Source organism: Lontra canadensis, unplaced genomic scaffold, assembly GCF_010015895.1.
Source record: "Lontra canadensis isolate GAN:19392208 unplaced genomic scaffold, GSC_riverotter_1.0 scaffold153, whole genome shotgun sequence".
Lineage (NCBI taxonomy): Eukaryota > Metazoa > Chordata > Mammalia > Carnivora > Mustelidae > Lontra > Lontra canadensis.
In genome coordinates, this window is record NW_022631147.1 from 725,774 (window position 1) to 749,993 (window position 24,220).

At 49.8% G+C, this 24,220-nt stretch overlaps 1 protein-coding gene across 1 annotated transcript in view; it reads left to right on the forward strand.

Annotated features, from left to right (window-relative positions):
• Positions 1-415: 415 nt before the first annotated feature.
• WNT5B (Wnt family member 5B) overlaps positions 416-24,220 on the forward strand; it is a 105,076-nt gene continuing 81,271 nt past the window's right edge. Inside the window, exon 1 of the mRNA XM_032844376.1 lies at positions 416-526. Within this exon, the coding sequence (XP_032700267.1) occupies positions 521-526 (6 nt within the window). The 5' untranslated portion in view covers positions 416-520. The remainder of the gene's footprint in view (positions 527-24,220) is intronic.

The window sequence follows — 24,220 nt, forward strand, 5'->3', positions numbered from 1 at the left end:
AGCCCAGCGACGACAGACGGCGGCGGCCCGAGCCGGGCGCCCAGGGCCCAGGGCCTCCCTCCGGCTCGGCCGCGGGCTCCGCTCCCCGACTGCCCCCGCCCGCTGAGCTCGGGGGTCCCGGGCGCCAACCAGGGAGTCCCCCCCCAACGCCGCCGGCGGCAGCAGGGTACACGGACCCGAGACCCAGGACCGCCCGGGGAGGAGGGGCGTTCCTCCGGGCCCGCGGAGGCTGCCCCCGCATCTGGGGGACCAAGCAGACGCGCGGGCGGGACTCCTGGAGCGGAGCGCGCCTGTCCGCGCCGCCAGCCCCGCGCCGGGAGGCGGATGAAGAGTCCAGTGCGGGGGCCCGAGCCCGCTCGCTGAGAGCAGCAGGCAGGGTCTGCACCGGGCGCCCCCGGCGGGGCAGGGCCCCCCAACCGCGAGCCGCCGCGCCCGGCCGACCCAGCGCAGCCGGGCGCTGGAAGAGCCGGGCCGAGCGGAGCGGCAAGCCGGAGCCCGCGGGCCGGCCGGGCGGCGGGACATGCAGGTAAGCGCCGACTGCCCGCGGTGGGAAAGGGAGCGGGCGGGCCTCCGCCGCCGTCCCCGGCCCTCGGCCGTCGCCGCCCAGGAGGCGTCCCCGACCCCGGTTCCGCGGCCAAAACTTCCCGGCGCGCCGTACCTTCGCGGTGCCCCGGGCAGCCCGGCGGCGTGCGGCTCCCGGCAGCAGGGAGGACCGAGGGGCGGCGGCGCGGAGGCTCGGGGTAGCGGGGCCCTGCGCTCGGCGGGGGAGCGCGGTGCTCGGGCGGAGCGGGCGGCCGCGGGTCAGGTGGGGGGCAGGGAGCGCCGGGGGAAGCGCAGCCCCCCGCCCCGGGCCGCGAACAAAGCTGGGGCGGCTGGCTCTTCGCGCGCGGTTGCCTCCCGCGAGCGTGCGGGGCTGGGTGCCGGGAGCGCGGGCAGGTAGGTTCGGGCTTGCTCGCCGCCCCCCACCCTCGGCCCCACGCAGCCCGGGCTCCCGAGGCTCTGCCTCCCTACGGCAGGACTGCCGGGGAGGGGGCCGGGCGGCCGGGGAGGGGGCCGGGCGTGCGCCGAGACCCGTTCGAGCCCCTCGGAGCTTCTTGCTCACTTTTCTGGGCTCAGCTGGACTCCTGTGCGCCCCACATCAACGGACTGGGGCGAGGACTACATCTGGATTATTTTAACCCCCTGGAGCAGGATTAGTTTGGTGCCCGAATTCCTGCCTAACCCTCAGAGCAGGTAAAGCCCTGAATGGGATTGCGACCTTTCTGTTTTCTTTTCCACTCCTCGGCCTCACCATCCCTGCCCTGGGAGAAGTGAGAAGGCACCTTTCTCCATCTTCTAGTGGAGCCTCCGTGGCTATTTGGCCGTGCACTCTAGTCAGAGCCAAATGTCCTCGATATTTCCATCCTGCACATCATTGTGAGAGATGATTCAGTGTGCGTGGAGCACGATTGCTCCCGTTTTGCAAGAGGAAAACTGAAGTGGTTCAGCCCGGGGGTTGGTTACCCAGCTGCGAACTGAGGCATCTGCTGTCCGCTCTGCCCAGCCCCTCCTTCACTGTCTTCGCCACCTGACCACTTTGGCAACAGCTTTCAGTTACTACCACTCCAGGCAAAGTTTCAGCCTGGTACCTGAAGGAGAAAGGCGCAGGATCATATTACCAGCCCTCTGAACTGCTACGGTCGCTGGGGAACGTGCCCAATTGATAGAGCTGCACCATACCATCAACGTGGGTGCAGAAAACTCTGGGTCAGTGGGGCAGGGCCCAATACCAGCACCTACGCACACACATGGGTGGAACCTTAGGGTGACTCCTTCTGTGGCTGGCCCCTAAGACAACAGAGGGCCCTGGGAGCAGCGGGCACACTCTTAGAAAAGCCTGGGGACCCTTTCCTGGCCCCAGCCACTCCTGCTGCTGTCTGGTTCACACACAGGCTTGACTTATCAAAAGCAAGACTCCCAATCTCAGGCATGGATGAATGGATGCCAGGCCCCAAGCTTGTGCCCACACGCCTGTCCAGGCTCACAGACACAAGTCCTGGCAAACATATCAACCTGTGAAAGGCTGAGTGGTGGTTTTCCTCCATTTCAAAGTAGTGTCTGTTGTCTCTTTGACACAGAAGATTTGTGGTTGTAAAGAGCAAGAAGGAGGTGTGTCTCCTGGGAAGGGAAGGCAATGCTGGGAGACCTCTTTTGCACAATTGTGAGGAGTGATATATGTAGCTGGGCTCTTCATGGTGATGAAGTCAAGTCCATGAGCTCAAGGGAAGGGGCAGACAGAACACCAGGTCTCGGCACTAAAATGTGCAGGTGGACCTGACCCCAGGCTAGGAGCTGAATAGAATAAAAGTATCTAAAGAGACAATTTGTGGATAAATTCCTAAGGGCAGCCACAGCTCCCTTTCCAGTCCTAAAGAAAATCAGACCAAGGGCATGTGGCACACTGAGGGTGGGGCGGTAGGGGGGAGGGAAGGGGCACGGTTCTGCCTGCCTGGGGAACAGGAGCCAGCCTTGGAGGAACTGGCTGGCCCCCTTCCATCCGTGGATTTCCTACTTTCCCAGGCTCTGGTTTCTTAAGTATTTGAGTATGAATATATGAGCGAGGGCGTGTGTGTGGGTTAGGGGTTTGCCCAGGGTGCCTAAAACCAGTCTCCTCCTTAGTCCATTTGGCTATTGTAGTATCTTGAAGGGTGTCTTACTGACTTGAAAAAAAACTGTTTCCTAAAATTTTTTCTATCCCCAAAGCATAAGTGAAAGGGCTCTTGCCAAATTGCTGGGCGCCATATGCTGCGAAAAGCAGAAATCTGGGATTGTTATTCACCTGCATATTTCACGCCCCCCCCCCCACTCCTAACTCTCGTGGCAGCTGAAAGATTTTTTTGTTTGCTCTTCTTCAAGAAGGGCAGAGGCCTAGTTCTAATTTTTACTTCTAGGATCGTTCTTCTGGTTTCTGGATTGCCCCACCTGGCATCTCCAGCAGGGGAGGAAATTTTTATATGAGGTGGTAGTCCTTACCTTCTCTGAAATAACAACCAACATGTCCACAAAAGCGTTCCTGTTCCCTCTTCTGATTTTCTTCTGCCTAGCTCCTTTCCAAACTGTCATTTACCTCCTTAGTAGTCTTCTACACAGGTCTTCCCTCAGCCTCCACCTTTTCCCACACCTGAATGCAGCCCTCCGTTGTGGTGGCGGTGGTGGTCGGACTGGCTTTTGTGTCTCCTTAGGTCGCGCAAGACACTACAGCACTGATAGAAAGATCCCCAGCACGGAGGGGCGTCCGGGTGGCTCAGCAGGTTAAAGCCTCTTCCTTTGGCTCGGGTCGTGATCCCAGGGTCCTGGGATTGAGTCCTGTATTGGGCTCTCTGCTCAGCGAGGAGCGTGCTTCCCTTCCTCTCTCTCTGCCTGCCTCTTTGCCTGCTTGTGATCTCTGTCTGTCAAATAAATAAATAAAATCTTAAAAAAAAAAAAAAGATCCCCAGCAGGGAGAGGATATGGGGGCTTCCCCAGCCTCATCAGGGCATTCTTGGTTTCTACTGACCATCTTCCAACTGTGGGCAGGAATCCAGGAAAATCCAGCAGAGGGTTTGGGAATAGAGACTGTGATAGGGATGAGAGGGTCGGATAGTTTCCAATCCGAGCCACCTTTGAAAGTAAAAATAACCTTCTACCCAACTCTGAGGAGCAGTGTGACCCCCTTGTTGGCGGAGCCCTGGGAGCGGCCCTGGGAGTGGGCCTGCTGTTTGGGGCAGTTCCTGCCGCACCCTCCCTGCAGTGAGAGGTGGTGCCCCAACTCCGTGGAGCAGGTGAGAGCTCTGCCACTACCAACCCTCTCCCCCCGCAGAGGCCCTGTTTACCTGGCTAAATTTAAACCTCCACCCCCTCCCTCCCAGTTCGCCCCACTGGCTGGCGGTCTGGCTACTGCACTGGCTGCTCCAGCAGCATTTCCTGACTTCTTTGCCCCTGTGGTTGCTATTGGGTCTTTTTGGGCTGCGTAAATCCTCTTCTAGACTTTCTAAAGTTGGTCTCTCTCCTCCCTGCTTCTCCACCCATGTGGCTTTCTTCCCAACTCTTTTCCTCCTGGGTGACTTGAAACCTGTCTTGGTACTTGGGGGAGACCCTCGAAGTGCTATGCACGGAGGTTGCAGGACACCTAGACACAGACTGCCATCAGAGGTCCCCAGGGCCCTTGCTGACTGGTCACTACCCAGCCCCACCCACCCGCCTGGCTCTGGGACCCCCTAAGAGGAAGTACCGAGCTGGCAGCCATGCAGTTCTTAAAAGGGTGTTTTCCCAGACTTTGTTTTTATACCCCCAAACCTCCAAACTTCCCAAATCCCAACCTGTCTGTATGTTCAGTTCTTGACATAGCCTCTTTTCCTGAGGGGCTGCGGTGAAGATTATATTGCCCATGGGCTGGGGGGGAAGGGGCGGAATGCATTGTAGCCTCTGGTTTCGGGGTGTCAGTTGTCACTTCCATAAAGTGAGGACATTGGAGGCCCCTTCCAGGGCTAGCATTTTGTCGTTTTCAAGAGCTTTAGCTGGTTCTGTTTTGGCATTCCCTCTGCTCGGGCCCAGGCCTGGGGAGGGGAAGCAGCCAATCCGGGGAGGTTCATTCCCCCCGCCGAGGGGCTGGCTGGGCCGGCTGCTTTCACTGAGTTACTGTTGCACAAATCGCGGTCTTGCAGGCCTGGTTTGTGGTCGAGCCTGAGGCTCTGGTTGTGCTCCTGGCTTTGCGCTCCGGCCTGGCGGGGGCCTCTGTGGTTAGCCAGCCTCCCGAGGAGGATTGCGGTGAGTCTCTGTCTCCAGCTTCGGGTGACTTGGGGCTGGTGCCTGAGTTCCTGGGGGGAGGCCCCCGGAGTCCATTCTTAAAAGGGTTTCCAGTCCTCTCTCCTCTACAGCCTCCTTGAGTCCCAGAAATGCTAACTCCTCAAAGGTTGCTCTTGTCTTGACTAATTGATGAAAGGTCAGGAGTGGATTTCCCCAGGCCTGGAAACTGATAGCTGGGCTTAGTTAGAAAAGGCAGTGGATTAGAAGTTTTGGGTTTGCAAACTTTAGCCCCGAAAGGTCACTTGAGAGTTATCTAGAATGTTTAGTCGGTAGATCTGCTCTGATTCCTGCTGGGGGAGTGAAGACTATGGCTGCAAAGCTTTTCCGACCCCAGCTGGGGGTAATCCAGGGTGCATCTCCCCTCTGCCCCGCTTCCAAGAAGGGGGAGCCAAGACTTTCAAGGGAGAAGCTACAGTAGCCTAAGCTCCTGGGCCTGCCTTTGGGATACCCCCTGGGTCTGAATCAGGTCTCCTACACCCCCATGCATTTCTCTTTCCAGCAAATACCCGACAAGGGTGGGAGGCTGGGGGCAGCTGAAGCTCCGATGAGTCCCTTCATAGATTATCTCTAAGATTATATACCTCACCGTTGAGAAATCTCCTGGGAAAATTTCATGAATGAATTACTAAAAACTTCACACAGATCTTATTTGGGCCGCAAGGGCTGCAAACTTTAACCTTCAAAAAGAGATTTTGCACAGAAGGTTAGAACTAGAACATTCCAGGTCACATGCGGGAGCAGGAGCTAAGGAATGGGGCACGGGCAAGGGGAGGGGAGAAGAGGTCGGGGAGGAGTTCTAGATTGTTCTATATGCCGTGATACAAGAGGCTGTAGGGAGCTGAGACAGTAGAGACCAGGGCTTTGGAGTTGGGCTGCCTGGGTGTGAATCCCAGCACTTAGCAGCTAGCTACATAGCCTTAGGTGACGCAGATTACCTGACTTCTCAATGCCTCAGTTTCCTCCCTTGTAAAGCAGAAACAGTAACTTTATACTTATGTGATCACTGTGAGATAAGTCTGTGGTAAGCTTGGTGTATATAAAGCACTACCACCGTGCCCAGGACTTTGAGGGGCTGTGGAAGCCTCAGCTCTTCTGGTGCTACTGCTGAAGGCTGATGGGCAGTGCAGTTAGAAGTCCTCCGTCCCTGCCCCCTGCTTGCTCTGCATCTAAAGACGGAGGCTGTTCTATGTGGGACATTAGCAGCAAACCAGTTGCCTAAGTCAGCGTGTGCTCACCAGTTCTCAAAGAACTCTCATGAACACTGGTGGTGTCCAATCAAGCCTAGATACTTTGTTTTAAAGATTTTTTAAAAATGTATTTGAGAGGGATAGACAGAGAGAGAGAGCACGAGCAGGGGGATAAGGAGCAGAGGGAGAAGGAGAAACAGACTCCCCACTGAGCAGGGAGCCCAACATGGGGCTCGATCCCAGGACCCTGAGATCATGACCTGAGCCGAAGGGAGCCGCTTCACCGACTGAGCCCCCACCAGCTGCCCCAAGCATAGATATTTTGATCATTACATCAACAGGGATTGAGGGTCCCAGTTTGTGGAGTGACACAGGACAGGAGAACACAAATGTTCAGGGTTGGCTATCATGAAGGGAGGGAAAAGTGGGACAGTCTCAGGAAGAGAGTGGATTCTGATGGGGTCCTGTAGGGTTGAGATGGGAGCAAGTCCCTGGCTGGGAGGGAAGGGGTCTTGCTGAGCCCATCTCAAACACGTCTGTTGTTTAACTAAGCAGATGTGGATATATTGCCTGTGGTTGGAAACCAAATTCTTGACATGTTGTATTTTCTTCTTCTTAAAAGGGTAACCTCTGTGGTATCAGATCTAAAATAAGCTTTCAATATAAAGGGGAAGATGAGATTTGAGAGTTTTCCTTTCTCTCCTGGGCCAGGTCTGGCTCCCGCTGTGTCAGAGCTCCATGGTAGATCTGCAGATGGGAACGCCTCAGGGTCTCCCACTTACACGTCCCCAGGTACCAAGCAGGTTCCCAGATGGAGTGAAAGAGGTGGTGAGGGTTTATAACACAGCATTGGGTAAAGGAGAGTTCCCTGTGCAAAATGGAGAGCCTTCCCATTTACAGGCATTCCAGTTCAGACATACAGAACTCACCGTACACCCTCCGGAACATCTCTGCCCTCGCAGGGAGCCCTGCTCCAGAATGGAGGTGAGGCTGCCCCTGGAGTAATCAGATTGGGTCCTTGAGTTTGTCAGAGCCCAGAGATTACCTATCATCGGTCCTAAAGTAGTTGCTCCTAACTTAATCTTCCGATTTCTGTAAGAGAAAGGCGTCTCTTCCAGACGTGTCAGAAACAGCCATTACAAACAGGGTTCCCGACAGGGTTTATGTGTCATTCCTGAAATTCACAGGCCGCTTTCACACTCCCTTACCCTCCTTCCCTCCGCTGTGACTTAAAATACAACCCAGCCCCGGGACACATGGGTGGTTCAGTCGGAGAAGCGTCAGACTCTCAATTTCAGTTCAGGTCCTGATCTGAGTCTCTGACTCGGGCCTTGAGATGGAGCCTCCTGTTGGGCTCCGTGCTAAGCGTGGAGCCTGCTTGAGAGTCTCTCTCCCTCCCCCTCCGCCCCTCCCCAGGACCCACACGCGCACTCGCTCTTGCTCTCTTTCTTTTTCTCAAACAAAAATTAAAAGATAAATTTGAAAAAAGACAACCCAGGCCTGCACGAAGGTCTACTGAGCCCTCCACAGCCTGGGTCCTGCCTCTCCAGCCTCGTCTTGCACTTCTCTCTGTCACACCCAGTTCCCACCACACATCGGTGTGCCTGACGCAGCTCAAAGACCCCGAACTCTTACGGGGCCTCTGCACCTGCTGCTCCCTCTCCCTGGACTGTGCCCACCCCTTTCGGGGTCCGATGGCTTCTCCCCATCCATTCAGGTCCCGGCTTCTCAGGGGGTCCTGGGAAGCAGAATTGCCTTTTGCCCCCTGGCACTCTCTGTCTCCTCTGGAGCCCTTGCCATCATCTGTAAGTCTCCTGTTCTTCCATTAGTTCTTGTTAAAAGTCCCTGCCCCATGTTTGTCTGGCTCTGCAGTGCCCCCTCAGAGCTAACACAGTATCGGAATAGGGTCTAAGCTTAGAAGATGTCCAACATATGCTTGTTATTATTAATCTAAGGGCAATGAACGTTGGAATTGTATGGCATATTCATTGCTAGAAATTGGCCCATTGTGCCTAATAAGTGTGCCATTCCTTTACTGACTTTCTGATGATGCTTGACTTATTCATATAACAAATACTGACCCAGACACGCCCCAGGTGCTGGAGATCCAAGACACAGTTTCAGAACTTCAGTAGCTTTCCTTCTGGTAGCTTCCACAACAGGCAGGTAGCAAATGTGCCCTATTCCAAGACCTCTCAAGTCCTTTATCCTCCTGTATCTTGGGCTTCAGAGCCATCTTGTGATTGTGAATGGCACAGGCGGTTTGGGCCTGCAGCATAGGGTAGAAAAGGCAGAAAGAACGGGAAGCCATAGGAAACCGTCCAGGCCCAGTGGTGGATCTGTGACATGAAGCACTGCCCCGACCTATGGCTCAGGCTGGATCCTCAGGTCCTCTTGAGGGGAGCTGGAGCGTTCCTGCATGTTGCCATTATGGGGGGGGGGGGGGCAATGTTTACCCATGTCTGTGACCAGATTGAGAGAAGGTGAAGGAACTGGTTTCGGGGTTCCCCAGGTGCCTCAGTTCCCGGGCACTCAGTCATGCCCCTTGCTAGGCTGTCGTTCCAGATGACTGGAACCCTCTAGAAGTTAACTAGATCTCATCTGTTCGGTTCCAGGTTGCCTCGCACTGGCATCCAGGAAAGCCACATTGAGTATAATTTGAAACGAACCAGTAGGAAAAGATTTCCAGTGCGCCACAGGCAGTTGCTCCGTCACCTCTTCTGTGATGTGTGGCCTCCGACTTTCCCTTCTCTCTCATTGGCAGCGGCTTTCCTGTTTCCTTTATCCCCTCAGACCTCTTCTCCGCATCCACGCTGGGGGCCGTCAACACCCTCTGCACTCTTACCCATCCCACATTTTTGTCTCCTGCCTGCGGGTCTCCCTTGACCCTCACACGGCCTCCCGCTTTCTTCGGCAGCATCACCTCCAGGAGATCCAAGAGCCATCTCAGCCTCCCTCTGGCCTCTTCCCTTAAACCTGCTCTTCCCATGGCCTTCTCTGCCTGTCCTTCTTGGGACATAAACTCTGGAGTCATTCTTTTTCCCCCCAAGAATTCATGTATTTATTTGAGAGAGAGAGCATGAGCAGGGTAGAGGGAGAAGCAGACTCCCTGCTGAGCAGGGAGCCCAACGTCAGGCTCAATCCCGGGACACTGAGATCATGACACTTAACCGACTGAGCCACCCAGGCGCCACCCCCCCACCAGAGTCATTCTTGATTTCTCTCTCTCACCACCCACATCCAACCCACCAGGGAATCTTGCCACGTCTAATTTCAGAAGATACCCAGATTCCCAACCGCTCTTCACCTCCCCCACCCCTCTCCTGGCTCATTCCACCAGCAACCGTCTCTGGGATCGCAGGGATGGACTCCTTGCTGGTCTCCCTGTTGAACCACCTCAGATCCTGCCACTCTCTCCCTCAGAACCCACTGATGGCCTTCGGTCTGGCACAGGGAAAAGGCAAAGTCCTTACAATGGCTCACTAGCGACCTGACCCTTGCTTCCCTCTCTGACCCCATCTGTTCTCTGCCTTCTCTCCAGCACAGTGGTCTTCTTGCTGGTCTCTGAGCCCAGCAGGCACGCTCCTGCCTCCTGCTTCGGGGCTTTGCTGTTCCTCCACCGGCACTGCCCCTGCCTCCTCCCCCTGCCCCCGCCTCCTCCCCCTGCCCCCTCCTCCCCCTGCTCCCTCTGCTCTCCTTCTATCACGTGTCACCTCAGCAAGGTCTTCCTTGGCTTCTCTGTATAAACTACATCCCTTGTACCTATTTTCTACCCTCTTTTCTGCCTTCTTTTTCTCATTAGTACTTATAACCACTGAACATACATATTTTAATATGTTTTTCATATTCTCTTGTCTGTTTCCTCTTACTAGAATCTCAACATCCCAAGGGCAAGGATTTCGTCTGTTTTGTTCAGTGCTGTTATCTTGAACACATAAAACAATGCCCAACACGTAGCCAGGGGAGGGATTGAAGGAACTGGGGGGGGGGGGTCTCCCACGTCAACCTCGAAGAGTCTCCAAGTGGAAGAGGGGGTCCTTCCTCTGCTCTGTGGCTCCCCATTCTCTGTCCCTCACCGGATCCCAGAGGCAGGGCACCCGGGGTGGGGTTAGGAGGGAAATCTGTGGCCCAAAGACCTACTTCTCTTTGTTCTAACTGATGAGTTTGAGCTGTGGTCACTGAAAAACCCAGAATTGTTTTCATTTTTTTCAATTCATCCCTGTTTTCATGGAAAAACACGGAGAAAAATAAAAGTGTGAATTCCAAGTTAGAGACAATCACTGATAATATTTCAGAACATTCCTTCTCAGTCTTTCCTGCACACATGTGTCCAGGCACCTCTGTGTTCATAGATGTGTGTGGGTTTCCGATGTGCTTTCTCCCTTCCTGCCGGCAGGGCCTTGAGGACAAGGACTGTGTGCGTTCCTGTCTTCGGTGCCGCTCGTGGCCTGACCTGTAGCAGGTGCACAAACTCGTAGATGAGAGGAATGACAAACAGGTGTGTGGTCTGTGCCAAGCCAGTCCCGGAGTTTCTCTGCTTTTTGGTCTTTGGCCCAGCGTCACACCTTTACTTTCCATTTTGTTTCCTTGCGGTTCTAAACCGGTGTTTCTGAATCTCACCCCTATTGATTATTTTGGACCTGATCATTCTCGGCTGAGGAAGGCCATCCTGTGTGTTGTAGGATGTTCAGCCGCATCCCTAACCTCACCCCACTAGATTCTGGGGCACCCCCCTCCCAGGGGTGGTAAGGAAACGGATCCCGTGAAGGCCAAGTCTCCCCTGGTTAAGCACCATTGTTCTAACGTGTCTCTCCTGTTTCCCTTGTTTTCGTGTCCCCTAAATCCTTTGGAATTGACCTTTGCCTGTGCCCCTGCGCGAGTGCGAGTTTTTAGGCATCACGCGTGAATTAGGGCTATAACTTTCCTATCAGCTGTTTGTCCCTGGTCCATTCCCCACAAGGGCACCTCCCCCCTGCTCCCACACGGTCCTGTATGCTCTCAGTCCCTGTCCTGCTCAAAATTCATGGGGGGGGGGGGCCTCCTTGTTCCCCATCTGAGGAGGCTATCTTTACTCTGCTATTCAGAGCCCTTGGAAATCTTACCCCGACCTACCTCTCCAGATCTCTCTCCTGCTACTCCCCTGTGTTGCCGCCAAACCGGAAGACCTGCTTCTTAGCGTTTGCTCAGGCCACGGGCTCCTCTCAGATCCCTTCCCCTTCCTTCTCCTCCTCTCTGTATCTATCTGTTCTTCACGGTACAGCTCACATGCCACCTCCCTGGTCACCTCTGCCAGCAGTGACCTCTCTGTGGCTTGGAGCTGGCTCCCCGAAGAGCTGTTCCAGTTCAGGGGACATTCGTGACGATGGCCCTTTCCACACTTTGCCCCTACGTTGTAATTACTTGTGTTCACGTCCCTTTTCACCATGTGTTGTGTGGCTGGCTAAGCTGTCTTCCCACGTGCAGCTAGGACTGTACCCAAATCACCTCCAGAAAGTGTACAGCCATCCTACTGATCAAGCGGGTCCCCAGATTGAGTGAGCTCTCCTGTAGCCGAAGGGGGCTTGTTGTTTACTATGTCATCGTTCAGACAGAACATCAGCCTTCTAGACTTCACGTCAGAGTAGCAGTGATTTTCAAACCTTGAAAAGCCTTCATCCTCCCTGCTTTCTGTCCCCTGTCCAGTAGAAAGTGCATGGCCTTTGAGGGGCAAAACAGACTCCGGTTTGAACCTCGACCAGCCTCCCCTTGGTTATTTAGCTTTTCTGAGCTCCCCATTCTTCATCCTTTAAACATTATGAAAGGGTTAATAATGCCCAACTCATAAGGTTATTTTGAGAATTCAGTGTGATAATGTACGTGAAGCAGGGTGTTAGAGTTTTTCTCTAATTCATCACTGAAAAAGAGAAATGGGTGTCAAGAAATTGTCATCGATGGGGCGCCTGGGTGGCTCAGTGGGTTAAAGCCTCTGCCTTAGGCTCAGGTCATGATCCCAGGGCCCTGGGATCGAGCCCCACATCGGGCTCTCTGCTCAGCGGGGAGCCTATTCCCCTCAACCCCTGCCTGTCTCTCTGCCTACTTGTGATCTGTCAAATAAATAAAAATAAAATCTTTGAAAAAAAAAAGAAAGAAAATTGTCATCGAGATGCTCCAAATACCTGCTCAGTGTTTGGTCCAGAAGAATTGAGTGTTTCATAATTGGATGGGTCTTGACCTTAAGGAGACAGAGGAGACCTGAGAAACACTGTTCCATGCTCTGCAGCTCCTGGCTCTTGAAATCCTCCCCAAGGACCCAATCTGAGAGGTGGGTTCTGAATGCTGGAGATGATGCCTTTACTCATCTTCCCTCTTTTCTTCCCACTGATGGGCCTGGCACTCGGCGTTGTTACTGCTTAATAATACCGATAAATTAAAGAGCTGGTGGCTTCTACAGAGGTTAAAATCCCCAGTTTGATGAAGCTAGTCTTGAACTTCATATTTCCTCATTACTAAGATACATTTCCATAGATCTGAGATTAGGACGCATCTTAAAATCAGTGGATGTCGTAGTTTAATTGCGAGAACTTTTCTTTCTTAGTGGTATGTAATAGTGGTGCATTTTAGAATCCATAGCTTCTAAAAAGTCAGGTAATGTCACTATTTAGCAGGAGGACCTGTTGTCATTTCCTGGTGCCTGCCTTAGCGTGCCCTTGGAAATGTGCTTCTGTTATTTTGCCATATAGGATAGTTCAAGTGTCTCCTTCGTGTTGAACATCTACCCACTAAGAGTTTGAAGTTGAGATAGGAAATGTTGGGCAGAGAGCAGAAGTCTTGTGAGGTGTGGCTCCCGGTGCTCCAGGATGCCTAGCCGCCAGCCACTGGCGAATCTGAAGTCTGTGCTCTCTGCCCCTGTGTTACCTGGGAGCTTGGGCAGAAGATGTCTTGCACAAGTCTCCCTGTCCTCCTTCCTCAGAAGGTTCACAACAGGAGCCCCACCTTGCCTAGCTCAGAGAGCAGTTGTTAGGATTGAGACAGGGTGGGGGGGATGTATGAAAGTAGTTTATAACCAGTGTAAGACACTGTTCCTACCTGTAGTTGTGGAAATGTGACCCAGACAGAGACTTTTGAAATCCACCGACAAGATGCAGCCCAGGGTGACTCAGCACTGATTCATACCTGGCACTGGTCTTCTTATTTCTTTATTTCTAGGAAAGAGTCTTTGAAACTTTGTAGGAGCCTGTCTGGTAAAGGGAAATAGTATCCCAAAGGACCAAAGACAAGTTATATCCTCTAACTAGAGTGTGTGCTTTTCTCCTTTTTCTCCATTTTGTGTTTTCCTGTTTCACCACCGTGGCTTTGGAAGCTTCGTCAGATCAAGTATCATCATTGTTAACACAAATATGGAGCCCCTGGGTGGCTCAGTCGGTTAAGCATCTGCCTTCGGCTCAGGTCAGGATCCCGGGGTCGTGAGATTGAGTCCTGCATCGGGCTCTCTTCTTAGCCCCTCTCCCCGCTTGCGCATGCATGTGCTCTCGCTCTCTCTCTCAAAAATAAATATATATATTTTTAAAAACTACATTAACACAAATATCTTTCTCATGAAAGAGTGGGTCTAATCTCTTCTGTGCAGTACTGAAGAAATCAATCTGGTTGTGCAGCCGGATGGATGCCGGCTCAGTCTCGGCCCTGACACTCACCAGCGGTGTGAGTAGCACACAGAGGTGACCTCGAGCAAGTTAGTCCCAAACCCTCTTGACCTCAGTTTTCTCGTCTCTTAAAAACCCTTAAAGAGGCCCTGGTGGGGATTACACAGAATGCATGCAAAGCACTTCGCAGGGCCTGACACACAGAAATCCCTCCGTAGCTCTTTGCTCTAATTATGTTCCTAAACAACAACGAAAAATCGCCAGTGACGTACTCTGCTGACGTCTTCAAAAGCTTGGCTGTGTCTGGAAAGAAGGGAGGGAGTTGGTGTTATTTTCGTAGTTAGACACAGCAAGTGTGTCCGCTCAGCGGTCATCGGACCTCAATGCCGTCACATCACTGGAACCACACAGTAACCATACTGTAACCCAGTCAAGGGAATCCTGGTCCAAAGCTGACCAGACAGCTTTTAAATACTTTCTTTCCTGTGAGATTTTTGAAGTGTGCCATCCACGTGCTGAGGACTAGTCTTCGGTGGCGTCCTCCTTGTATCCTTACAAACTGGTGCTGGCTGCCCTGAGAGTGAGCTGTGGGGAGGTGGGCTACCACGGCTAACCCTGGTCCAGGAGGGAGCGCACCCTTCTGAGAGAATGTCCTGAACTTACTTCTACGGTCTGTTGGTATCTGGGGTTAGGCTAAGTCTCGAACCCAGACTCATACACTTCCTACAGCCTGTCCTCCGTCTCTTCACGTGCTGCCCTACATCGCCACAGCTGAGCGGTGGGAAGGCTTCCTACCTTTCCTTTTTAGTCAGCTTCACTGAAGTATTATTTGCATACAGTAAAATTCACTGGTTATACGTGCACACTTCCATAAATTTGGACACCCATGCAACCACCACCCCAATCCTATTACTACTTCCTGAGAAAGTACCCTGGACCCCCTTACAGGCTCCACAGGCCAGCCCTTCCCCCCCACCTCAGGCAAACACTGACCTGATTTATGTCGTTCTAGATTACTTTTACCTGTTCTAGAATTTCACATGCCTAGAACTGTACCAAAAGTCTCAGTGTTTTAGCTCTTCGGTGCCCAGCTTCTTTTGCTGAGCACAGTATCTGTGAAATGTGTCCATGTTGCTGAGGTATTAGCAGTTTGTTCCTTTTCACGGCTGAGCAGTATTCCATCGAATGAATATGAGACAATTTGTTTATTCCCTTTTTTTAAAAAAAGATTTTACTCATTTGTTTGAAAGAGAGAGAGCATGAGAGGGGAGAAGGTCAGAGGGAGAAGCAGACTCCCCATGGAGCTGGGAGCCCAATGCGGGACTGATCCTGGGACTCCGGGATCATGACCCGAGCCGAAGGCAGTTGCTAACCAACTGAACCACTCAGACACCGCTGTTTATTCCCTTTTGATGGATATTTGGATCAATCAAGATATTTAGTTAATATAACAATCTGTCTTTTATTTTTTTAAAGGTTTGTTTAGTTATTTTAGAAAGAAAGGACACGAGTGGGAGGGGCAGAGGGAGAAAGAGACAGAATCTTAAGCAGACTCCCGCATGGAGCCCAATGCGGGGCTCAATCCCCGGACCCTAGATCATGACCAAGAATCGGATGCTTAACCAACTGCGTCACCCAGGTGCCCCAAAAATCTGTCTTTAATTGAGATGTTTAGTCTTTTTACATTTAGTACTATTTTTTATAACTTTTTATTTTGAAATCATTTTAGACTTACAGAAATGCTGCAGTGGTAGTTCAGAGAATACCTTTATGCCCCTCCGTTAATTTTACCTAGCGATAACAATTTAGGCAACCATAGAACAATGATCAGCAATAAGAAAGTCACTTTGCACTATTATTAAGTCATTCCAGATCTTATTCCAATATCACCTTTTTTTCCCCTACTGTCTTTCTCTGTCCCCAGATCGAACCCGGTGTCTCACCTCCAGTCAGTGACACCTCCTCAGTGTCTCTTATGTCCTTTATGACCTTGACATTCTTGATGTACACATTTCTAGAATGTTCCTCCCTTGGTTTGGGTTTGGGCTTGTCTGATGTTTTCTCAGGATGTGATGGTGGTCACACATTTCTGGCAGGAATACTACAGACGCGATGTTGTGTCCTTCTCAGTGCATCATATCACAGCATACATAATGCTGCTATTTCTTACTACTGGTAGTGTTAGCTTTTGATCATGTAATGTAATTTTTGATAAGGTTTGCGCAAAGTCTACCATGTTGCTATTTGTTTTCCGCTCACCCCTCCCATTTTTTTGTTGTCATTTTTTTGTTTTTGGTGGACCCCTAAGGCTAACTACAAGCATCCTTAACTTATCAGGGTCTGTTTAGAATCCACGTCGCACCTCTTCACCGTCCACACTTTACAGACCTGATAAAGTTACAGCAGTGCAATTCCATTCACCTGCTCCCATTCCGTAGTATAATGTCGTATCTTTTCCCTCAGTATATGTTACAAACTCCTATTCATAGAGTTAGTACTTTTGCTTTATTTATTTATTTAAGATTTTATTTATTTACTTCAGAGAGAGAGAGAGAGTGCAAGTGAGAGAGGGAGAGCATGAGCAGGGAAGAGGGGCAGAGGGAGAGGGACAGAAGGAGAAGGAAAAGCAGACTCCCCCCTGAGCAAGGAGCCTGATGTGGGGCTCGATCCCAGGGCACAGGGACCATGACCTGAGCTGAAGGCAGAAGCTTAAATAGTCATCTTTTTGCTTTAGTCATCTTTTAGGTAAATTGTGGGAGGAAGGGAAACAAGTCTTTTATATTTTTATTTATCATTTCATGTGCTCTTCTTTCTTTCCTGCAGACCCACGTTTCCAGCCTGATGAATATCCTTTAGCATCTACCTACCTACCTACCTACCTTTCCTTCTCTTCTTTCTTTCTTTCTTTCTTTCTTTCTTTCTTTCTTTCTTTCTTTCTTTATTTCTTCTTTCTTTCTTTCTTTCTTTCTGTAGTGCAGGTCTGTTGAAAGTGAATTCTCTCAGCTTTAATTTATCTGAAAATGCCTTTATTTCATTCATACTTGTTTTTGAAGGATAGTTTTGCTGGATATAATGTTTTATTCTTTCGACACCTTGAAGATGTGGCTCCGTTGTGTTCTGTTCTCTGTAGTTTTTGATGAGAAGTTGGCTGTCTTTGTAAAATGTTTTGTTTCTGTATGTAATGTGTCTCCCCCACCCCCAATCCCCAAAACTTTCAAGATTTTATCTTTATCTTTCAGAATTTTGACTATGATGTGCCTAAGCATGGCTCTCTTTGCTTATCCTTCTTGCAGTCTGGTGAGATTCTTATAGCTATCCATGGTTTTCATCAAATTTGGGAAATTTTTGGTCATTCTTTCTTCTGATTTTTTTTTAATGTGTGTGCCCCACTACCATCCTTTTATGGTGATATTTTAATTACATTTGTATTAGACTGATTAATACTAACACTCGGGTTCCTGAAATTTAGTTCGTCAATAAATTCAGTTCATTTCTCTTTAATTGCTCTGTCCTTTAGACTAGGTAGTTTCTATTGATGTGTCTTAATGTTCACTGACTCTTTCTTCTCCCATCTCCAATTTGATTATCCAGTGAATTTTTCATTTTAGTTACTGCTCTTTTTAGTCCTTAAATTTTCATGAAGACCATATTTTTATTAAGTTCTTTGAGCAATTTTCCTTTAATTATTTAAATGTAGTTATAATAGCTACCTCAAAATCTTTGTCAGCTAAATTCAACATCTAGGCATGTCAAATTTGATTTTTTTAAAAGATTTTATTTATTTATTTGAGAGAAAGAGAGAGTACAAGCAGGGATGGGGAGGAGCAGAGTGAGAGGGAGAGGCAGGCTCCCCACTGAGCAGAGAGCCAATGCGGGGTTCGATCCCAGGAGCTGGGATCATGATCTGAGCCAAAGGCAGATGCTTACCAACCGACGGAGACACTCAAATTTGATTTATTTGGGCTATTTTGTCTCAATTTTTTCCTGTTTATTTATTTTTGTTTTGTAGTTTTTGATTGAAATTTGGGTAATCGTATGTTTTAAAGACTCTGGATTTCCTTAGCTTTCTCTGAAGTGTGTTGATTCTTGTTTTGGCAGACAGTTAAATTGCTGGGTGATCACTTCGTGCCAGTGTAGGTTTGGTTTAACACTTGGTTAGTGCAAATCTGCAGAAAGCACACACCTTAACTTGGCAGGATTCAAACCCTAGCTTCATCTTTCCTGCCGATCTTGTGAGGGCTCGGTTTTAGACTTTATTAGATTGGGTCTAGATAGAGGAGGCCTCCCTGTAGGGCATGGTCCTTACTCCTAGGGCATGTGTCAGCTGGATTCCAGGGGTGTTAACAACCACATACTTTATATATATGTATACATATATATACAATTTTTTGGAGATATAATTCACATACCATACAATTCAATGATTTAAAGCATACAATTCAATGGTTTTTATTCTATTCACAGGGTTGTGCAATCATCACCACAATCATTTCTAGAACATTTTCATGTCCCCCAAAAGAAACTCCATACCCATTAACAGTCACTCCGTTTTTCCCCATGTCCCTGTATCCTTCCCAGGCAGCCACCAGTCTGCTTTCAGACTTTATAGATTTGTCTGTTCTGGACATTTCATGCAAGTGGAATGCAACATGTGATGTTTTGTACTGGGTTCTGCTGGTTAGCATCATGGCTCCAAAGAAAATCAGTGTTGCAGCACGTATCAGTGCTTCATTCATTTCTTCATGTGGTGAACACCATCCCATTGTACACATTTTCCACTTTTTCTTCTTTCATCAGATGGATGGACATTGACATTAAGGTTGTTTCTGTGTTTTGTTTTGTTTTTTAAAGATTTTATTTATTTGTTTGACGGAGAGAGACACAGAGCAGGAACACAAGCAGGGGGAGTGGGAAAGGGAGAAGCAGGTTTCCCGCCGAGCAGAGAACCTGATGTGGGGCTCGATTCCAGGATCCTGGGACCATGACCTGAGCTGTAGGCAGATGCTTAATGACTGAACCACCCAGGAGCCCCGGGTTGTTTTTACATTTGAGCTGTAATGTGTAATGTTGTTACTGACATTGTGCACAAGTTTTCGAGTCTCTCGGGCAGATACCTAGCAGTGGAATCTCTGGGTCATTTGGCAACCCTGTGTTTAACCTTTTGAGGAACCAGCAGACTACTTTTCAAAGTGGCTGTACCATTCTGCAGGGCCACCAGGAATGGAGAAGTGTTCTAGTTTCTCCACATCGTCATCAGCCCCCATTATTATCTTTTTTATTATAGCCATTCTAGTAGGTATTGCTGTAGATTGATTTATGTTCTCCTCAGATTCACGTGTTGAAGCCATAACTCCCAGTATGATGGCTGGAGGGCCTTTGGGAAGTGATTAGGGCTTGATGAGGTCAGAAGGGCAGAGCTCTCATGATGGGATTAGTTTCCTTCTAAGAAGAGAGCTGAGAGTACACACACTCTCCCTTGACCTTGTTGAGGACACAGTAAGGAGGTGGCTGTCTGTAAAATAGGAAGGGAGCCTTCACCGGAACTGGACCGTGCTCCGCACCTTGATCTCAGACTGCCAGGCTCCAGAACTGTGAGAAAATCAGTTTCTGTTGTTTAAGCTACCTAGTCTGTGGTAAGACTAAGACACGCGTGAAGTGACATTTCATTGTGGTCTTAATTTGCATTATTGGCCATTGGTGCATCTTCTTTGGAGAAATGTCTGTTCATCCTTTGCCCATTTGAAAAATCAGAGTATTCATCTTTTAATTATCGAGTTGTGAGTCTTCTTAGTACCTCACAGCTTATTACCAGATATTATATTTGCAAATACTTGCTCCTGTTTTGTGGGTGACTTACTCTTGGGTACATTGCTTGTACCACTAAAGGTGAGACTTTGAAACATAATAAGTAGCTAATACCGGTCTCTGGGGCATCCTGTGTTAGTTATCAATAGAGGAAATGACCTGAACATGTTTAGAGAAGCCAGTCAAGCTGTGATAAATTACCAAAATATAAATCCTTATATAGAGTATTTAATGCTGTTTTCTTGTATAGTAAGTAGAAGATCTTGTAATTGTCACTAACTGATATCATTAGGGTTCCAGGAGCTCAGAAGCCTAGGGACTTTCTTTTGGAACAGAAGACTTGTGCGTGAAAGCCCTGTTTGACAGCTGACTTGTTGAAGGCGAGTGTTGGCTGAGTGAGGCACCTAGTGGTTAGAGCTCAGGGATCTTAGGAATGTCCAAATTCCACAGTAACTTGAGCCTTTATATCTATAGCGTCTTTTCATAATTTTAGAAGCTTATAGGCAAGCGAAAGTCCCCTGAAAATAAAAGCAAACTTTTTGGAATGGAAACACATGTCATTATGTGTTGTGAGAACTCTTCCCTCGCTTCTCCCAAAATACTACATCCTGTGTGTCTTTTAAATGTGAATTGAAATTAATTTAGTTTTGTGTTTCACGATACCTCTTAAGATAGTTACCTTAAGAGACTTGGAGCTAATTCGAGGTAACACAAAATTCTAATCAAGTATTACCATCTTGTTAAATATTCTGAGAAGCATTTCCAGGAGTCCTATTTCAATGGTATGTCCGTCACTGGGGATGAGCCAAGTCTCACCAGCCTGTTCTTTCCATCCACTAGCACACTTGCAGTTCATGGGAATCATTTTCCCAGAGCAGGTGATAATATGATAATGTTTCACATGTGTGTGTGACCTCAGGCAAATCATTTCACTCTGCCATTTGCCCATTTGTGTGGTAGTAAGAATGCTTTGAGGTGTTCGGATTAAAGATGAGGTAGACAGGTCCTGACTTGGAGAGGTCCGGATGTGGGAAGTCACCATCTGACCCCAGGCTGATATTTGCCTTTCCTGAGTAACGGTTGCCTGAGGAGCTCTCGTGTGCCCCTTCCCTGAGGTGTCGTGAGGACCGTTGAAGGGACTTGTGTGAGGGGACCTTAAAAATGGCCCTCGAGCCCTCAGATGCGGAGGATCATGGGAGGTGCTGTCAGGGCCTGTTCTGGGAGGTGGAGAGTGGCCCCCTGGTTGCGCAGATGGCCCACACGGGAATGAGTGGTTCGAGAACCAAGAGGCCCAGGAGAAGGAATGTGGGAACTTCCCGCTTCGGGTCTTTCGAGAGGTCTCCACACTGACTAACTACTTGTTCCCAGATGGTTTCTGCACAGCCCTGTTTACTGAGCTCTCTGTCTCACGTGTAACTTCCACCGGATGATTTCCGTGGTCTCGGGAGGTCTATGAATCCTGTGTTCTTAACGTGCTGTCATCTCCACTGCAGGGGCTTGTCAGCATTTCGGCATGGCAGCTCCATTTAATCCTTATGGACTTTCTCCTCGGCTCCTTCCCTGGGGACACATTTTCTGTCAGCCACCCCATATTAAACATACAGACATACCTCAGGCTCAGGATTTAGGAGGGTACATGAGGTGAAGTGAATTAAATGAATTCCTGCGGACAGCCGGTTTCCCTCCAACATACTCTGCACTTTCTTCAGAGGAGATCTTTCTCCAGAGAGGAAATAAAAACCCTTTTTAGGACAGATAACTGGGAAATGTGGCTCACACCCATGCATTAGGCTAAGTGTATAGGGTTGGGATTTCACTGGACTTGGTTGCAGAAGTCCAGTCAGGAGCCGCTGGGGAAGGGCTCTTGCCCAGAAGGCCCAGAGTTGCTCAGAGTGGGGATGGGGGTTCTGGGTTCTGCCCCTGGCTGAGGATTCATTCAGTCCTGGGCACCAAGGCCCCGAGCCACCACTGTGGAGAGGCCAGCGTCAGACATGGGCTCTGACGAAGCGACAGAGAGCCACTGCCCACCCAACCCGCTCACCTGCCTCTGGCACTTCACCTGGGGCCCCCTGGAGTCATGGGTTTTGGCCACACACACAGTTCACCTCTTGGTGCTCACATGGGCTTCATTTTACAAGCGTTCATGCCTGGGGGGCTGGGGACTGGTGGCTGTTCAGTGCCGTCCATGCGGGCCTCCCAGAGCTGAACGGCCACACAGGTCAGGGTCTGGGCAGGCCGCCCTGCCTTCCCGGGGCTTCTGATTTCCCCAGGCAGACCTGCCGCCAGCCAGGAGGGACATCGCCTGGTCACCTCTGGGGAGGCCATATAATCAACCCTTCTTTCTTCTTTCTGGATCCTTTGGTACCTTTTTCTCACCATCCTTTTCAGCATGGCAAGGACAGTTGGTGACTAAAAATGCCACAGGTACTGTAACAAGGGGACCCTTTTGGTGGAGATTAACCCGAGAACTGTTTATTCACTATTTGTGGCATGACACTGTGCTGAATTCTGCCGACTACAAATGTGACTGAGACATACTCCTTGTCTCTAAGGAGCTTGTGTTCTTTTATCTTTATCTTTTTTTTTTAAGATTTTATTTATTTGAGAGAAAGAGAGAATGCACAAGCTGGGGGTTCCAGGGAGAGGCAGAGGGAGAAGCAGACTCCTCATTGGGCAGCAAGTCCGACTCGGGGCTCAATCCCAGGACCCTGAGATCATGACCTGAGCCAAAAGCAGATGCTTAACCAACTGAGCCACCCAGGCTCCCCTAAGGAGCTTATGTTCTAAAGGAGGACCTTTTTTTAAAAAAGGCACAAATGACTTATTACAAGGCAGTACCATCTCTTAAGTCTGAGACCTTGGGAAAGTCACCCAACTCTGACCTTCTGCTTCCCCGTCTCTAAAGGGAGTTATGAGATTTCACCTCCAAGAATTATTGTGAAGTGATTTAAGAATGAAAGAAAATATTTTCTTTCAATTGATGTGTATCATCTTTTCAATGACTAAGATATTGGAACTAAGATATTGGAACATAAAGGCTTATTAAGTTCTTTGGTAAACACTTAAGGAAAGGAGCTATTAGGTATTTCTTTTCTTTTTTTGAAATAAAGATTTTATTTATTTGAGAGAGAGCGAGTGTGTGTGAGCATGAGTGGGGGAGGGGCAAAGGAGAAGAGAGAGACTCTGAAGCAGACCCCCTGCAGAGCTGGGAGCCCACCGCGGGACTTGGGGGCTTTATCCCAGGACCCCGAGATCATGGCCTGAGACACAGGCTTAACCCACTGAGCCACCAGATGCCCTCTATTATTGGGTATTTCTTTTGGCTCAGGCACTCTACGAAAAGGTACTGAGATGCTAAGCTTGACATGTACCAAGAGCTTATCAACACTAAGATGCCTTTGGTTTTACACTCTACTTTTACCTCGTGTTGCAAAGAAAGACTAACCCTGCCAATAACCTACAATACAATGCCTCTAAGAGAATCCTGTGGAACACAGGAACTGATGCCAGCCTCTCTTGCTTTGCAGTTTCTTTTGTATGTTCCAGATGTTCTAAGGGATTCATCCATTTCTCTCTCCAGGTGCGTTGTTTGCCCTGTAATCAGCATATTGTAGGAATTAACTCAACTTTTCCTACCTGTGGCTATCTTTCTAAGGTCCCACAAAGTTTTATTGTTTTGCAGTAAAATTTGGAATTTTGGTCATTTCTCCAGCGGCAAACATATAATGTAAAATTTCTGTTTCCATGCCTCTCTATGTACCAGCAACTTTGGGTTTCAGTGCTGAATGGCGGTGTCATCATGTTGAAGACATTTAAAACGGCAGTTAAACTCCATGCGGGCAGTACCAACAATGCACAGTACTCAGCAACAGCATAAAAACGATGACCGAGTTCTGCCCTTCAGAGGCAGCAACGGTCATATGATGACTGCGTCATTGCCGCGGTGTAGTGTGTTTGGCTGGGAGCATGGACATTTGCCCTCCAATTTCGGAGTTGTTCACTGTGATAAAATGTGTGCTTCTGTCATCCTGAGTGTAGACTTCCGTTCACCGATGCTGGCTTCCTCGGCTTGTTGACTTTGTGAAGAAGGATCTCGAGGCCAGGTGTAGGTTCTGTGCGCAGGAGTGCCGTGACCCATTACTGATGTGTTCGCAGTGGCGTCCGGGTGAGGTCAGAGGAGAGTGTGTGTGACGGTTTGAGGATGGAGAACATCCGGGGGCTGCTGTAACGGGGCTCAGGTGGCACAGAGGCAGACTTGACGAGACTTGCCAGCTGCGTAGTCGCGGGCAGAGGCTTGCTCCACTTGAGGCCTGGCTTCTGGAACTCATGTGAGTGGCTGAGTTACGGGCTAGATCGAGGGGGTGGCGGCAGGTTCCCTTTATTTAGAAAGGCTGGACTGCGGGCGCCTGGGTGGCCCAGTGGGTTAAAGCCTCTGCCTTCGGCTCAGGTCATGATCCCAGGGTCCTGGGATTGAGCCCCGCGTCGGGCTCTCTGCTCAGCGGGGAGCCTGCTTGCCTGCCTCTCTGCCTACTTGTGATCTCTCTGTCAAATAAATAAATAAATAATCTTAAGGGGAAAAAAAAAAAAGCTGGACTGGAGGTGACTAGTCTCTCCAGGGAGCTGTAACTGAGAAGTTGGGAACGGAGGGTAACTGGAGGGGGCGGAGGGTGGGGAAGGGGCATCGGAGCGAGGTCCCCGAGGCCTCGGGAGGGAAGGGGTGAAGCCGTGACTGTTCACACCTGGAGAGCGTGGGCTCCTGCTGGTGGCAGCTTGCTGTTCCTT